Raw genomic sequence first — 17,589 nt, forward strand, 5'->3', positions numbered from 1 at the left:
ATGGGCAGTGCCGGGGTTCTGGGGTGACTCTGAGTGAGCCCAGCTCTGGCAGGAACGGTTCTGAGTGAGCCCAGCAGCGGCAGGAATGGTTCTGAGTGAGCCCAGCTCTGGCAGGAATGGTTCTGAGTGAGCCCAGCAGCGGCAGGAACGGTTCTGAGTGAGCCCAGCAGCGGCAGGAATGGTTCTGAGTGAGCCCAGCTCTGGCAGGAATGGTTCTGAGTGAGCCCAGCAGCGGCAGGAATGGTTCTGAGTGAGCCCAGCAGCGGCAGGAATGGTTCTGAGTGAGCCCAGCAGCGGCAGGAATGATTCTGAGTGAGCCCAGCACCAGCAGGAATGGTTCTGAGTGAGCCCAGCTCTGGCAGGAATGGTTCTGAGTGAGCCCAGCTCTGGCAGGAATGGTTCTGAGTGAGCCCAGCAGCGGCAGGAATGGTTCTGAGTGAGCCCAGCAGCGGCAGGAACGGTTCTGAGTGAGCCCAGCAGCGGCAGGAATGGTTCTGAGTGAGCCCAGCTCTGGCAGGAATGGTTCTGAGTGAGCCCAGCAGCGGCAGGAATGATTCTGAGTGAGCCCAGCACCGACGGGGGTGGTTCTGAGTGAGCCCAGCACCGACACGGGCGGAATGAGGGCTCCGTGTCCCTGGAGGGGGCACTGGAAGGTTCCTCCATGGAGCTGCGGCCCCGTCCCCAAAGCCCGGCCGGAGCCGCTCCCGCCGCCTCTCCCCGAGCTCCTTTAGAGGGTTAGAGCCACTCGAGGGCCACTTCATCCCCGCTTAATGCATCCTTCATTATAATTAGGTTAGGATGGCTGCCAAAAGGAGCCCGAACGCTGCGCAGGGCCCTGCGGAAGGTCCTGGAAAGATAGCAGGGCTCTGCTCAGGGCTGGGCCAGGGCTCGCTCTCAGCACCCTGATTTTGGGGTGCCAGGAAGGCCCCAGCACTCACCGTGCCCTGTCTGATTCCAGAGGACACCTCCCTTGAGGAAGATGCAAACCCAAAGCCTGGATGGGGCTGTACCCCCTTTGCCCTGCCCCAGCTCCGCTGGCTCAAGCCCTGCAAATCCCCGCTCCTTCCCTCAGGGAACAGGATGCTTTCTGGAATATGTTTCTTTTTATTGCTTCTAAACAAAGAAAGCAACAAAACGGCCCCTTCATCTGCAATGCCGAGGCAGAGCCTGCCCGGGACTCCCCCAGCTGCAGTCGGAGCCCACTTGTCAGTGCGGAGGGAACGCTGGAGGAGGATGAATTGTCTGGCAAAGGGAGTTCCCAGGAGCTGGCAATCCAGAGGCTCTGGGGATCCGTGTTTCAGTAATCCTGCTCCTTAGGTAGCTGAAATCCACCCAGCCCTGCCTGCCCTGGCCCCAGCCTCTGCCACCCTCCCTCCCTCTCCCCTGGAACCCCAGGCCAAGTTCCACCTTTACTTTACACCAGCTTAAGGAGATCGAATTCCTTTTCCCAGGGAGGAACAATCCCGCTGAGATCAGGGTCTCAGCTCCACGACCTTCCACAGGTCCCGTATAAAACTGGGATCGAGACAGAAAATCTCTGCATGGGCCCCTTTCTTATGCCAGAGCCAAAAAATCTCCCGCGTGGAGCGACACCAGTGGACACAACTGGGCAGCAGAGCCAGGCAGGTGCTTTGATAACCTAAAAATAAGATCTGCAGAGTGGCACCAAAACCTCAGTGAAGTCTCTCTGAATTCAATATTTTACTGAATAAACTGGATGTCCCCATCCCCTCCTCTGCACACAGATCCCCGGCAATATTTATACAGAAATCTGCCTTCTCCAACCCCAAACCTGTTTCCTACACCCCACATCTCCCACACCTCAGCCTGGCAGCAGAGTCCCGCAGGTCCCTGAAACCGGGGCTGCAGGAACACGCAGGGATGTTCCCTCCAGCAGTGCAAGGGGTCCCCCAGGCCTCCATCAGTTCAGAGCAGGGAGGTTTCTCCAGCCGTGCCGAGGCATTCCCAGCGCCCCAGCTCCCCGTTCCTTCGGGTATTTCATTCCCCTGGAGCTCGGGGCATTGCTGTGAGGTCACCAATCCCCTCTTGTCCCATCCCTGTCATGTATTGCTCAGAACAGTAATTTGGACTTGGAAACAGCTTCCAAATGTAGGAGCCTGTTTTAAAAGCCAAATGGCTTCGGATGCCCTTGTTCGGGGGGCAGGAGGGGCTGGGCAGGAGGGTCTGCTCTGCTCCTGGACCCGTTTTTCCCTGGATGAGCCCCCGGCAGCATTTCCCAGTCTAAGCTGCCTGCTCCGTCTGCACCCGCCCAAACGAAGCCGTTGTTTCTGTAGGGAAGCACACAAATAAATCAAAGGGTTTGACAGCGCTGCCACCCAGGATCGCCCCTGTTTTCCTGGAATATCTGGGAACCGCGGCGCTGCAGCGCCTGGATCCACCTGCGAGCTCCCGGCAGTGCCTGAGCTGCTCCGGACAGCCCTGGCTCCTCTCCTGGCTGCTGGTGTCCCGCGGCTCCGCTGAAAATAAATCAAATATTACTCACCGAGCTTTCCAGCCCGCCCGCCCTAAAGAAAACATTTTGCAAGAGGAAATATAGTATTCCGGAGGCTTATCTCACTTGGTGGCAATTGTGGGTGTATAATTGAAAACCGAGTTGATCATTAGAGGTTCACAGAGATGCTGAATAGCCCAGTGTTCAGTGGTCTCCGCCAGCCACGGCCAATTTACATTAAAGGCTTGATTCCTTCTCCAGCCCACTTCTCAGCCCCTGGGAAATCTCCTCGGTGCTTATTCCTGTTTGCAAGGACTGTCTAGTGCGAGGGAAGCCTTGCCTGCCTCTGCTGCCCAGGCTCTGCTGACCGTGGGCCTTTGCAGGGGATTCAGCATCAACCCCACGTCCAAAACTGAGTCAGGCTTGGCCCGCCGTTCCCTAAACGGTTACTTTTTAATGAAAAATTCCTTCCATTCTTTTTTTTTTTTTTCCTATGAATGAGAGGAGCCAGAGGTGTGGTCTCCCGGGAACTGAAGAGAAAACTGGATTAGGGGCCAAGGAGCTACAAAGCGATCGGGGAAATTACACTTGTTTGGGAGCAAAGCGTAAATATTAGAGCGACAATAATAACAATAACTGCCTGCCGGGAGCCACAGAGCTTTAGGGTAGAGGATTAAATGTCATGTGCAAATGTTGTCATCTGTGCTGGCAGAGAGACATCAGTCCGGGAAGAGCCAGAGGTGCCTTTTTCCCCAGTTCCCTCGGAACGGGTCTTTCTCCCCTTTCTCCGCGGCGTTTCTGTGACCCTCCAAGCCAAGCAACGCGAACCGAGTTACGGATCAGCATCCCTGCACGATCCCTCGCCCTCCCCTTCCCTGTCTCATGGCAAAGGCGCGACCGGCTGATCATTCTGGCATCCCCGCGGCGGCCCTTCGGAGCTGCGGGAATCCGGGAATGCCCCGGGCTGGCTCCGCGGCGGCTCAGCTGCCGATGAACCTCTGCAAACGGGTCTGGCACAGCGGGGCTGCTGCTCCCTGCGCTGCGGGACCGGCGCGGGGGTGACCGAGAGTCCCCGGGACGGGAGCGGGGAGAGCCGGGCAGTGCCGGAGGGGCCGCCGGAGCCGGGAGCGGCACAAGCGGCCTCAGCCCCGCTTCAGCCCCGCTTCAGCCCCGCTTCAGCCCCACGCGGAGCCCGCCGGAGGTGCGGGATGCGGCAGCGGTGCCGGAGCCGGGCCAGGGGAACCGGAGCGGGACCCGCGGCCTCTCCTCGCTCGCTCCGCCCGGCTCCGGCCGCCGCTGCCCCCGAGCGAAGTTTGGGGGGTTTGAGGCGAGCAGCCCGGGCCGCCCGCCGTGCCCGTGTTTAAAAGATCGCGGAGATATTTTCACACCTCAAACCGCCGCCCCCCTCTCCCCTCCAGCCCCCATCGCCTTGATTTAGCCCTTGGTAATTAATTTGGCATTTCAGAATAGCTACTGGGCTGGATAATGGCCTCATTCATCTCCCCAGCCTAATCTGAACAGAATCTGGAAGAAAAGCTTTCAGAAAGACAGAAACTGCCATTCGGCAACTGCTCAAAAGAACTGTCACTCCAGGGGAATAAATCGCTCCTGATTATTTCAACCCGGGTCTTCTCTGCTTTTCCAGCCGCTCCCGGTCCCGCCGGGGAACGGCCCCCCGAGAGCCGAGGAGGAGAGGAGCTGCTCGGGCTCTCCCTCTCCCCCTCCCTTCTCCGGGCCCGGGCGGTGCAGGGGGAGGTGGGCGAGCAGCAGCACATTGTTCCCGGCGAGGAGGACGAGCTCCGGCGCCCGAAGCCATTTGACTTTTAAAACAGGCTCCGAGCGCCGGGGCCGCCTTTCCCGCTGTCCCCGGTGCGGCTGAAGTCAAACTCTTCCCGGTTCTCCGGCCCCGGGGCTTCTCCCGGCCCGAACGGGGACGGCTCCGCTCTGCCCCAGCTCGGCCCGGCCGCTCAGGCCCCGGGCCCGCACCTGGGGCCGGCCGCGCTCTCGGGGAGGGACCGGGGCACCGGAGATGATGCCCCGGTGTGGGCCCAGCGGTGTTTCGTTCCCGGTGTAGGCGCCGGAGATGCTCCGGTGCTGGTACCAGCAGTCTGGTACTCCTCGGTTCTGGTACCAGCGAGGCTCCGGCCCCGGTGCAGGTACCGGAGATGTTTCGGCGTCTCACCGGGGCTGACCTGGGCAAGGATCCGTCCCCTCCCGAGGCAGGACAGGGCCGGGACTGGCTGGTGCTTCAGGACAGGAAAATCAAATTCGAGCTGGGGCCGATCTGTGGAGGGCACGGCCCGGTTCCCCGAGCATCCCCGTTCCATCGTCCCGGGACAGCCCCGGGCCCTGCCCCGAAGGGCTCGGCAGACTCGGGCCCGGGCCCGGCGAGCTGCGCCTCGGTCCCCGCCGAGATGCTTACATGCATTTAATAGCTCGAGGGCGAGGTAATTAGAGGAGAAAGCCTCAGTAAATCACGTTAATGACCGCAAGAGCCATTACAAACCCCGGGGGTTGTGAAACGCCGAATAAACCCAGCGAGAAGGGCAGGAGGGAAGCGAGAGCCGCAGCCCCGGGAACGCCGGCGGGCAGCGCGGAGCCCCGCTCTGGGCAGCGCCGGGAGGTTGTTAAATTAACACCCTGCTAATGGGATTAGGCAGCCCCTCGGCTTTGCGGGGCAGCTCCGCGGGGCCAGCTTTCCTTACATTCGCCCCAGTTTTCGCCGTGAGGCGGTGAAGGAACCGTGCGGGCTTTGAGGGGTGGCCGGGCGACCTTTAGAAACCCTGGCGGATTTTAAAGAAACGCTGAGATTTGAGCCCTGCCCTGCGCACCGGGGGCATTCCCGAGCGGCGGCCGGGCCAGCGAGAGGGTCCGGGAGCGTCCGGAGCAACCGGGGCCAAACCCGCACCGAGGGTCCCGGCAGCGGCACCTGCTGCGTCCCGAGCGGGCCCCGCGAGTCCCTCCGGGCACAGGAGCTGTGCCCTGTCCCTGTCCCTCCCGTGCCTCCCCGGACGCGGCCGGACCGGGAACCCGCGGCGGCCGCTGCTCCCGAACGCGCGGGGCCGAGGGAAAAGCGCCGGGCGAGTAAAGCGGGGGATCGCAAACGCCGACGGAGATGCTGATGGCGGCACCTGCAGGGTCTGCGGGCCCGAACCTGGGGCTCTGGGCTGCCGATTCCCGTCCCCGGTGTCGCACAGCCGCGGCCGCCGCTCTGGGAGAGCCCGCACGGCCGGAGATGTCCCGGGGCTTCCCCGGGCCTCTGGCCCGGTCTGGCCCCCACGGCCCGGGACAACTTAGTCCAAATTATCCCCCCTCCCTCCCTGAGGTGCCCTCCCAGAGCTGGACGGGAGCACACACCCCCATCCCAATTCTGCAACCAGGGCCGCGATTCAGGAGTGGGGTTAAAGCTTTCCCCGGGGCTGGGGGATCCCGGGACTGTCCGTGAGCGTCCCGGGTGTGCCGGACTGCGGCCGAGTCCCTGGGTGGCTCGGGGGGGACCAGAGGGACCGGAGCTCCCCCAGCCCCGGCTCGGCGGCATCCCCATCCTCATCCCCGCACTCTCCTCCTCTTCCCCCGGCCGTGGAGGCGCCAGGAACGGGACGGAGGGGCCGTTTCCCGGGGAAGAGTTAACAAATCCCGGGAGCGGCGGGACTGGGGGGCGGCTGGGGGGGTCCGGGGGGAGCGATGGGGGCAGGGAGGCTGCGGAGCCCCGCTGCCCTGCAGGGAAGGCGGTTGCATTGCCAAAGACGCCCCGCTGGGCTAGCAGGCCCGGGAGCAGATTAATCAGGCACTAATTCAATTTACAACAACCACTTTTATTCAGCTCGGTGGCAAGGAATTCAAAGAGGGAGAGGGGCGGGCGGAGGGGAGGAGGCGGAGGCCGGCGCGGGGCTCGCCGCTGCCCGGGCAGCCCCCGTCCCCTCGGGCCGCCCCGCCGCCGCTCTCCGGGGAGGGCACCGCGCCGCCGTGCCAGGGCCCGGCCGCTTGAGTGACACGGCGTGGGCAGCGCTCCGAGAGAGGGCACCTCCGTTGGAAAAATAAAAGTGCCCTTTTAATCAAAGAGGGAGGGAAGGGGGGCGAGCGCGGCGGCCGGGAGCCCAGGCGGGGAAGCTCCGCTCCCTCCCGGGACTCTCTCCGGGGTGTCGGTACCGCCCCCCGGGCTGAGCCCCCGGCCGGGATCGCAGCGGAGCCCGGCGGGTCCGGGGGCAGCGGCCGTCGGGGGCGGCCCCTCGGCACCGGGGGTCCGGGTGGGTGGGAAGGGGAGAGCGGGGCTGGGCCACGGCCCGGTGCGGGACAAGTGCCGCCCTTTAACCCCTTCCTCGCCTTAACGGGAGAGCCGACAAACTGCAGAGCGAGGTCGGGGGCGGCAAGAGGCGCCAGGGCAGCCCCTTGTGCCCGGTCTGTCCCGGGGCTGTGATAGAGACACTGCCCCTCTTTCCCGGGACCAGCCCCCTAAAACCACCTGCCGGGGGTCGCCAGGCCCAGCAGCTCCCGTGCTCTGCTTCCCCCGTTAACCTTCCCCGGCACAGGCTTTGCTGGCCCAGGGCCGGGGGCTGCGGGAGCCCACTCGGGCCGGTGTCCCTTCCCATCCAGCTCAGCGGCCAGTCCCCGTCTGGCCCGATGGACGGGGGAGGCCAGCAGGGACCGGGTGGGACCCGTCCCCGTCCCGATCCCCCCGGCGTCCCCACAGGTGGGCGTGGGGCTCCTCCGGGCCGCTTCCCCCCTTCCCGCTCCACGCCCACGGAGCATCCCCAGCTGCGGGGCGCGGGCGGCCCCGGCTCCCCAGCCCCGTCGGGGGCACGGGGGGCGGGGGGAGCGCCAGGACCCTCGCCCGGCTCCTCGGGGCGGCTCGGGAGCCCCGCGCCCATCACCGCGGTGTCGAGGCGGGCTCCGTCCCACTCCCATCCCCCTCCCGCCCTCCCCGAGGCCTGTGCGCGTCTCTGGCTGAGCCGCCAGTGGATGTCGTTGTTCTGTTCCTTGAGCGCGATGTCACTCCTTTAGCATGACCTCAAACGCGGCGGGGGCTGGGACCGCCAGTCATTCTCCGTGCGAGGGCCGGGGCGGGAGGCAGGCGGGACCCAGCCCCGCCGCCAGCCCCACTTTTGTGGTGCCGCCGCCGTCGCGGTCTCCCCTTTCTCCGCGGGGCTGGCCGCGGGGCGGGCGATGCTCCGGGCTCCCTGAGCCGCCGCACCGCGTCCCCGGCCGAGGTGCCCCGCGGAGCGGCGCGGTCGAGCGGCGGCTCCCGGCGCGCCCCGTGTCCCCCGGCCCGCCGTCCCCAGGCCGCGCGGAGGTCGCGCAGGATGCCGCGGAGGGGAGCGGAGGCGCCGCTGGCCCTGCTGCTGGCGGCGGCGTGGCTGGCGCAGCCCCTGCGCGGTGGCTACCACGGCGTGAGCATGTTCGCCGTGCAGAGCGCCCAGCCCGACCCCTGCTACGACGAGCACGGGCTGCCCCGTCGCTGCATCCCCGACTTCGTCAACTCGGCCTTCGGGAAGGAGGTGAAGGTGTCCAGCACCTGCGGGAAGCCGCCGTCGCGGTACTGCGTGGTGACGGAGAAGGGCGAGGAGCAGGTCCGCACCTGCCACCTCTGCAACGCCTCCGACCCCAAGCGCGCCCACCCGCCCTCCTTCCTCACCGACCTCAACAACCCGCACAACCTGACCTGCTGGCAGTCCGACAGCTACGTCCAGTATCCCCACAACGTCACCCTCACCCTGTCCCTCGGCAAGAAATTCGAGGTGACCTACGTCAGCCTGCAGTTCTGCTCGCCGCGCCCCGAGTCCATGGCCATCCACAAGTCCATGGACTACGGCAAGACCTGGGTGCCTTTCCAGTTCTACTCCACGCAGTGCCGCAAGATGTACAACAAGCCGAGCCGCGCCGCCATCACGAAGCAGAACGAGCAGGAGGCGGTGTGCACCGACTCGCACACCGACGTGCGGCCCCTCTCCGGCGGCCTCATCGCCTTCAGCACCCTGGACGGCCGCCCCACCGCCCACGACTTCGACAACTCGCCCGTGCTGCAGGACTGGGTGACGGCCACCGACATCAGGGTGACCTTCAGCCGCCTGCACACCTTCGGCGACGAGAGCGAGGACGACTCCGAGCTGGCCCGCGACTCCTACTTCTACGCCGTGTCCGACCTGCAGGTCGGCGGGCGCTGCAAGTGCAACGGGCACGCGTCGCGCTGCGTCCGGGACCGCGACGACAGCTTGGTGTGCGACTGCAAGCACAACACGGCCGGCCCCGAGTGCGACCGCTGCAAGCCCTTCCACTACGACCGGCCCTGGCAGCGAGCGACGGCCCGGGAGGCCAACGAGTGCGTGGGTGAGTCCCGGCCGCGGGCGCGGACACGGCGGGAGGAGGACGGGGACGGGGCGCGGAGGTCCCCGGAGGGGAGGCGGAGGGAGGGCAGAGCGAGGGAGCCGCGGGGGACGGCAGCGAAAAGCACGGGGACATCCAGGGACACGCCGAGCGGCGCGGGGACGAGCAGGGACACGGAGAACGGGAGAGGAGGAGGACACTGAGGTACCGGAGACTGTAGGGATGAGGACGGGACACCGAGGGACCTCGGAGCGCGGAGCGGGGATGTGAAGGCACTCGGGAGCGCAGGGCATGGGACGCTGAGGTACTCGGGAGCCCGCTGGTAACAATACCGAGGGACCTCCAGGTGCAAAGCGGCGGGCACAGGGAGCCTGGGACCACCGGGCAGGGCACAGGAGTTTGGGGCAGGGGATAGCGAGAGCCGCGGGGCCGGGGGACGGGGACACCGGAGGCAGCCGGCGGCGCAGGACGGGGTTAACGGGGGACTCCGATGAGCAGAGCGAGGGGAAGCTCGGAAACACGAGGCAGGAAAAACCAAGGAGCTCAGGAGAGGGGATAAGGAGCGTTCAGGATTCCGGGAAAACGCCGTTCGTGTCCGGAGGAGCGGGAAGGGGCCCTGGCTGGCCGGGCAGGGGCTCCCGTCCCGCGCAGGTCCCGGCCGGGGGCCCGCAGCGCACGGCCCGGGGATCCCGGAGCTCGCAGCAGCCCCGCTCCCCTCCCCGGGACACGGCTCGGAGCCGCCCCAAGCCCGAGAGGCTCCGCGTCCGGGCGGCGCCGCCACCGGCTCCGGCACCGGGCCGGGCTCTGGCCCTTTCCGGAGAGGGAAGGCGGCCGGGAGCAGGGCAGGGAAGCCGGGCAAAGCCTGCAGCTCCGGTCCCGGCATCCTCGGGATGTGCGGGCGGCCCTGGGAGGCGGCGGCGGGGACTTGAAGGAGCCCCAGGGCCAAATGAGAACCGGGCAGCAGCCGGTTCGTTCCATCCGGAGCGAGAAACGCGCGCCGTGCTGGCTGTCCCGGCCGGAACGGAGGGTCCCTCGCCTCTGCCGGGGTGGACAAGGGTTAAGGGCTCGGGCAGCTCTTGCCCGTGAGTCCCACACATCCCGCCGAACGTTCCCTCCGATCTTCCACCCCCGCTTCCCAGCGAGATCCCCGCGCGCTGCGCTCCTCTCCTGGCGGTTCCGGGGGCCGGTGCTCAGCCGTGTGCCCGTGGGGACCCGGCCCCGGGCCGGGATGGCCCAGCCTGGGCTCCGCTGCCCGCGCCGGGACCCCCCGGCCCCGTGGAGCGCAGCCCCGGCCCCGCCGCCGCCGCCGCCGCCGCCGCCTTGTTTACACGGAAAACACGGCCCCGTCTTCCAAAATATTTGCAGCTCCGACTATAGGAAAAAACCCTCGCCGAGCGGCCGGGTTTGGCTGCCTTTTTTTTCTTTTTTTTTTTTTTTCCTTTTATTTTGTTTTCTTTCCCTTCTTTTCATTTTTTTATTTTTTTCCCCAAATCACAATCAGATGTGTGCCTTGCAGAGAGCGCAATTTCTCCGTCGGCGTCTTCACCAGGCAGGCACGGCCAGAGCGGCTTATCTGGCCGGGAGGGCGGCCCGGTGGCACCGGGGCACCCGCGGTGGCGGCTCCGGGGGCCCGGCAGCCTCGGGGCGATGCTCGGATCCCGTCGGGACGGGGGAAGCGGCCGCGTCCCGATGCCCGAGGCTGCCGGGGTCAGCTCCGGGTTCGCTTTTCCGCCGTCCCGCGGGTCCCGCTGCCCGGCAGCGCTCGGGCTCGGAGCTCCGCGTTTCGCTTCCGTCCCAGCGCTGTCCTTGCCCAGCAGCGAGGCCGGGGGGCAGGAGGGGTCCGGCTCTCCCAGCCTCAGCCCCGCTCCCTGCCTGCAGAGTCACCGCTATCAGCGATGCCGTAAATTTCGGGGCGGTCTCGGGGTGCTATCGGACCCCCGGGCTCCTCTGCAGGATTCCCAAATTCTCCTGAAAACGCTTCTGTTCAGTTATTGCGCTGGCGCCGTGCTCCTACCATCCTTCTCCCTTCCAATGTATTTCCAATAAAAGGGAAGCAAGTTCCCAGTTTCCAGTAAAATATGTCACTTTTATGCCAGGCTTTGCATTTCAGACCATGTGCGCTCCTCGCCGCGTCAGACTTCTGCAAACGAAAATCGCTCTGTTTTTTCCTTTTCCACCGGCTTTGCTGGGAAGTGAATGTTTTGCAAGGATGAAGCTACCGTAGAACAATTTTCCGCAGCCCAGTCCCGCCGCTCCTTCCCCGGGGCCGCACCTATCAGTCTGTAAAACCAGCCACGGCCAAAACCCCGCGCTGCCCTGCCAAGCCCACACCGCCCGGAATAATCCCCCAGATAGAGATCACAATAACCCCATTCAACTCCCACCCACTCGCTCATGACCGTCGGCCCACCCTGGTTTCTGTCCCAAACCCCGAGAGAAAGTCAGGCCCCGGGGCAGGAGCTGCTGCCGGAGCCGCCGCTCGCCCGAGGCTCCTTCCAGGCAGCTCAGGGCACCAGAGCGGCCGTGCTGAGGGAAAGGGGCATCAGCCAAATCAGCTGAGTTCGCATCGAGGAGCGCTGGGAGAACTGGCTGCGGGTTTTTTTGGGTTGGTTTCTTTTTTTTATTGAATTTACTTTTTTCCTTTCTGGAAAATCGTTGGGAGTTTTATTTTTCTCTTTCTTTTAATCCAAAGAGAAAAATGATAGAATGTGTCTGCTTTGCTTAAAAATTTGGGAGTTTTCTTTGGTAAGCCCATTCCCCCTGCCAAAACTGAATCTTTGTTCCTATTCATGCTTATTTGGGGCTGAGAAAGAAATGCTCTGGAGTTTCTGACAGAAAGTCAAAATTTCCCATGGGAACGCTTTTTGCCAGCCAGATCGAATTTTTCTTTAGAGCTCCTTGCGAGACCCCAGCGCTGCACGTGGAGAGCACAGGGCTTGTCCCCAGGGGCTGCTCTCCAGGGATCTGCTCCTGCAGAGCTTTCACAGCCTCAGCTTCCCGTCAGCTTTACCTGGCAAGTGTCTGCTCCACGTAGAGCTTGGCCTTGCAGTCCAGCTTTGGCCAGGCGCCCGCGAGGGCTCCAGGGAGGACCGGGCTTGGAGAGGAGCTCGGAGGTCTGTTCTCCATCCCGCCTCTCTCCAGCGCCGCTGGGCTGGCTCTTTGCTCAGGGCTGGTCCAGCCCAAGCCCCCTTCTCCAGCCCAGCCTGTCCTGATGCAGCTTCCAGCTCCCCCAGGAGAGGAATTGCAGCTGGGAAAGGTCTGAAGTGAAACGCTGTCAGAGCTCAGCTGCTGGTGAGCTCGTGTGGACGCAGGAAAACGCAGGCAGGGTCTTTGATCAGATTTAACATCACTAAATTACACGTGCACCATTCCGCAATTTCTCCAGAGCCGCGCTGTGGTTCGGAGTGCTGGGAATGAGCCGGAGCAGCCCCGTCCCTTCACTTTGCCCCTTTGCCTCTGCCTGGACAAGGCACGGCTGGCCGGGCCCGGGCTGCATCGCGCTGCCAGGCGCTTGGAGAGCCGCAGACTCCGCTCCAGCGCGGGCTCTGGAGCCTTTCCCCCGGAGCCAGGGGATGCTCCCGGCGCCTGCAGGTGTTCCTGACGTCAGCCTGGCCGCAGGTGCCGGGCCCCGCTCGGCTTCGGCCCTCGGGAGCGTTGAACAAAGCCGGGAGCGAGCGCAGGGCGAGAAAGGAAACACATTGTGCTCCCAGATAGGGGATTTGGCACGGGCAGCGCGGGGCGCCTGGCGCTGGGCAGGCTCTGCCGCGCTGCCCAGGGTTCCCAGGCTGGGATGTGTCTCATGTCACAGCGATTTCCCAGCAAGTTCTTATTCGGCGGAAAGGAAACTTCACCTCCGACAAGGAGCTGAGCAGGGGCTCTGAGAGGAGCGCCCACCAAACGCTCCCAGGGAAAAACTCCCGGCCAAACCTGGGCCTTGGCACCTCCGTGGTGGTCGGGGGAGGCATTTGCAGGGCAGTGCTCGCTAAAATAGCACACGGGGCCCCTCCACCCTCGCCACAGCCAGGGAAATCAGATCCTCCCACACAGCCCTGCTCCCTCAGAGGGACGGGAGGGGTTCCATGCAGGCAGTTCCTGGTGTCCCCTTTAAAATTCAGGTTATCCCTTTCCTTTACCCTGCATTAATCACCTCCACATCAAAAGCTCTCCCAGCTCCCACCCTGTCTGTGACCATTTTCCCCAGGCACAGTGGGGTACTGGGGAGCCTCAGGAGAGAGCTCCTTCCTGTTCTCCTTGGCCTCCAAATGGAAGAAGAAGTCAAGCTGGTGGTGACTTTGGCTCTGTCCCACTGGCCGGGCCCTGCAGGAGTTGCTTGTGAGCCAGTGCCTGTCTGCAGAGTCCAGGCACCCCCGAGAGGGCAGAGCAGGGAGCCAGGGCCAGGCCTGGGCCACCAGGGGCTCCCAGGGGCTCCCAGGAGCTCCCAGTGGCTCCCAGGGGCCAGGAAGGGCTCACATCCAGCCAGGAAGGGCTGGGCTGGTGGGAGATGTCCTTTCTCTCTGCTCCTCTCCTGTGGTGGTTCAGGGCTTTGCCAATGGTTTATCCTGAGAGGGACAGAGGGACAGAGGGACAGAGGAACAGAGGCACTGGCTGCAGCACTGGGGAGTGTGGGTGGCACTGGCAGAGCTGGCAGGGACCTGGTGACACAAGGGCACATCCACTGCTCCCTCGGTTCCCTGGTGGGATGGGAGTCAGGCAGAGGAACAAAGTGGCTTTGCAGATCCCTCTGGGAGGAGAAAAGGAGTCTGAGTGTCCCCGTGTCCACCCTGCTCATGGCCACGGCTGCTCCAGAGGGATGGGGAAGGTTGCAAACACCCATCCCTTAGTGCATGGAGAAACAGCCACACTCCCAGCCTGGGCACAGAGGCTCTGAGCAGGACCAGGCTGCCCCTGCAGGATCCCCAGGGTGCCATAGAGGATCCCCAGGGTCCCACAGAGGATCCCCACAGTGTCACCTCCTCTGTCCACCCCAGGCAGGTGCTGGTGCCTGGGTCTGGCAGCACAACTCAGCTTGGCCTGTGGCTGGATCCAGCCGGGATTCTCAGCTGGTTCTCAGGGTTCTCAGGGGCATTTTGGAGCTGCTCTGTGCTGGTGCTGCCCGTTACCTGCTGATGGTAACAGGAATGCCCATCATGTCTGATGTCCAGGTTTGCCCTGGGCCTCAATTTCCCCACATAAAGGGAGCAAAGGGAGGCTCTGTGAAACCCTTTGGATTTGGGTTCAGAAGGACACCGAGCATTACTGCAGCATCCTCGTGCTCAGGAAACTGCAGCTGGGACAGGTTCCCCAGCAGCTGGAGCAGACCCCGTGGGGGCTGCACTCCTCGTGGCTCCAGGTGCCATCCATGGAGCCCCAGGCCCTTTCCAGCCCCTCCCGGGCAGCTCCCATGCATTGTGCTGCATGGGGAAGCACAGAGCAGGGGTGGCTGTATTGCTGAGCTGATGGGTGCTGTAGCCATAGAAATTCGGGCCCAGGAGCTGCTGAGGCTCCCATTGTAGCCTCCCAAGGGAGCCTCGCATGGGCAGAGCTTTCTCACAGGCTTTTATTCTCAGGAAGCTTAAAGTTAAACTGATTTCCAACAGAAAGGTTTTTACACCAACAAACAAACAAACAAAAAAGCGCAGTTAAGGCTAAAACAAAACCAGGCTTGGCACTCCGGGTTGGACACTTGCCTTCCCTTGAGCTTGTCCACGGCTAATCTCTGCCCTCCTCTTTCTGGGCCAAATCTTGTCATCCTTATTCAGCCTCCGCTGTCCTCGCCTCGCAAACCCGCTGTGCCTGCCCGGGGGGACGTGCTGCTCTCCAGGGATGGAGCAAAAAGCACCCGAGGGCTCTGGAATCCCCCATGCCTGTAAAAGCACTCCCAGGATTCTGATTTCGGTCTGGGAGCAGTCGGGAACACGAATTTGTCTCCATATTCTTAATTTATCTCCCCTTCACGCTCAGGGATGGGAGATGGATTCTTGTGGCCACGGAGGGTTGATGCCTTTTTGGCCCTTGGTCTGTCCTGCCTCCCTTTTGTGACACCCAGCTTCTTGGCAGTGGTTTTGGAGGCTCTTGTGCTTTTTATGGGACTGCAGGATTTCATTCCAGGGAGTTCCTGGTGTCTCTTATTAAATTTAGGTGATTCCTTTTCTCTGCCCTGATTGATCACCCACCTCAAGTGCCTTCACAGCTCCCATCCTGTCTGTGGCCCTTCTGTGGCCGGGCTGTGCAAGCAGAGTTTTATTGAGGGCTTCCTGGAGGATTTCAGGGCGCTGTGTTGAGGTTTTCCCCCAGCAGTTTTGTCCTGGGGGACATCCAGGGCAGAGGGGATCATGGATGAGGACGGCTGGAACAGCCTGGGCAGCTGCCTGGCATCGCAGGGGCTGTGGAGCATTTGGCCACTTGAACCCACAAACCCAAATCAGCCCCAGGACACATGAGATCCAACATCCACCTTTTCCTGGGCAGCTCTGGCCCGGCTGCCTGGAGCACAGGAGCCCAGGGCAGGGCTGTGTCCCCAGCACAGGGGGGTTCACGGGATGATTTATCTGCAGCACGTTCCCGATGGCACCGAGCAGATCCATCAGAGACAAGGGAGGGATTCGCTGCAGGATCAGCGGCTGCAGAGGGCTCAGAGCCGGGGCTGGGCGCTGGCACAGCCACATCTGCTGTGGCCCCGGGGCGCCTCCGGAGCCGCGGCTGCCGTTTGGCCTCTGCCGCTGCGAGCAGCAGGGAACGTTTGCTTTGCATGGCCCGAGCTCCCGTCCCGAGCATCCCTGCCAGATCCCCGCTGCTCCCGCACGGAGCGGGCACGGCCCGGCTGGCACGGAGCGGGCATGGAGCGGGCACGGCCCGGACTGGCACGGAGCGGGCACGGCCCGGCTGGCACGGAGCGGGCACGGCTCAGGCTGGCACGGAGCGGGCACGGCTCGGGCTGGCACGGAGTGGGCACGGCTCGGCTGGCACGGAGTGGGCACGGCTCGGGCTGGCACGGCTCGGGCTGGCTCTGCTGCCAGGCGGGACAGGGAGAGGCGCCGTGTCTGAGCAGGGATCAGGGACAGGGACACGGACACGGACAGGGAAACGGACACGGACAGGGAGTGGACAGGGACAGGGACAGGGACACAGACACGGACACGGACAGAGACAGAGACACGGACACGGACAGGGAGGGGACCGGGACACGGACAGGGACAGGGACACGGACAGGGACACGGACACGGACAGGGACAGGGACAGGGACACGGACAGGGACAGGGACTGGGACAGGGACACGGACAGGGACACGGACACGGACACCGACACGGACACGGACACCGACACGGACACGGACAGGGACAGGGACAGGGACAGGGACAGGGACAGGGACAGGGACACGGACACAGACACAGACACGGACAGGGACAGGGACACGGACACGGACAGGGACACAGACAGGGAGCACGGACAGGGAGGGGACAGGGACAGGGACACAGACAGGGACAGGGACAGGGACAGGGACAGGGACACGGACACGGACAGGGACAGGGACAGGGACAGGGACAGGGACACGGACACAGACACAGACACGGACAGGGACAGGGACACGGACACGGACAGGGACACAGACAGGGAGCACGGACAGGGAGGGGACAGGGACAGGGACACAGACAGGGACAGGGACAGGGACAGGGACAGGGACACGGACACGGACAGGGACACGGACATGGAGGGGACAGGGACACAGACAGGGACACGGACACGGACAGGGACACGGACAGGCTGCATCCGCAGCCGGGGCAGTCCCAGCTCTGCCCGCCGCAGACTCATCCCCGCTGACCGCGCTCCAAAGAGTCCGCAGAGCTGGGCCGGGGCTGGCTGGAGTGACAGGCAGGCTTTTAAAAAGATACCTGTGTAATGGATTGCGTTTATAAGGGGATTAGGATGCCCTGGGGACTGATAAGGAGACGGGGAGGCTTTTCCTGCTCTCAGCCAGGGCAGCACGGAGCTCTGGGAGGGAACGGAATGGAAACGCCGCTCCTGATCCACCCCAGGCAGCTGCAGAGGGACCGGCGGCACGGAGGGGCTCAGCCTCACAAAGTGAGAGTTTGATTTGGGATCAGCAGAAACCAGGGGATCGGTGGTGGGGAGGGGAAAACCCTGTAATCTTTTGGGAGGTACCAAAGAAACGTTCTGAGCCGGGAGAGCACGGGAATGGAGGAGACACTCAGCTCTGCTGGGAGATAGGTTTATGGAAGTGGTTTGTGCTGCTTTCAATGCAGACTGGAGTTTAAAAACCCATGGAGGGATGTGGGCAGAGGGATTATTTTGTTCTGGGGCTCAGCTGGCACGGGGGGCGTTGACAGCACAAAGGGGGCACAGAACAGGCACCTCCTGCACCACGGGGATGGCAGAGGAAGCAACAGGCAGGGAAGGAACCTGGGCTCGTGTCCCACACACAGCTCTGAGACCCTGGAAGAAATCTCCCTGGGCAGACGTTTCCACAGGCAGAAATTTTCCTCTCCAACCTTTTCAAAGTGTCTCGTGAATGATGGGAGGGTTGAAAATTGTGCCTGCATCCCCCAGCTGGACAGAGCGTTGGAGAGCAGGGAAGGAGCAAACGTTTATTTCACTCCCTCCTGGAAGTACAGAGGTTTCCTAATTGTTCCGCAGAAAGGCTGGAAGCGGCCTCTGGCTCTGCCCAGCGCCTGTTGTCACCCAGGCTGTGGTTGCTGGTGGAGAGGGGTCCCCTCGGGCCGAGGCAGGACTTGGGGGGGCTGCACTGGCAATCACAGCCCCCAGGCCGAGTCCTCTTCCTCTGGGGATGGAGGGGCTGC

At 63.7% G+C, this 17,589-nt stretch overlaps 1 protein-coding gene across 1 annotated transcript in view; it reads left to right on the forward strand.

The window, feature by feature from the left end:
* The first annotated feature begins 7,752 nt into the window (after window positions 1-7,752).
* NTN1 (netrin 1) overlaps window positions 7,753-17,589 on the forward strand; it is an 88,589-nt gene continuing 78,752 nt past the window's right edge. The window contains exon 1 of the mRNA XM_066565714.1: window positions 7,753-8,776. Within this exon, the coding sequence (XP_066421811.1) occupies window positions 7,753-8,776 (1,024 nt within the window). The remainder of the gene's footprint in view (window positions 8,777-17,589) is intronic.

Source organism: Molothrus aeneus, chromosome 25 (genome assembly GCF_037042795.1).
Source record: "Molothrus aeneus isolate 106 chromosome 25, BPBGC_Maene_1.0, whole genome shotgun sequence".
NCBI classification, from domain to species: Eukaryota; Metazoa; Chordata; class Aves; order Passeriformes; family Icteridae; genus Molothrus; species Molothrus aeneus.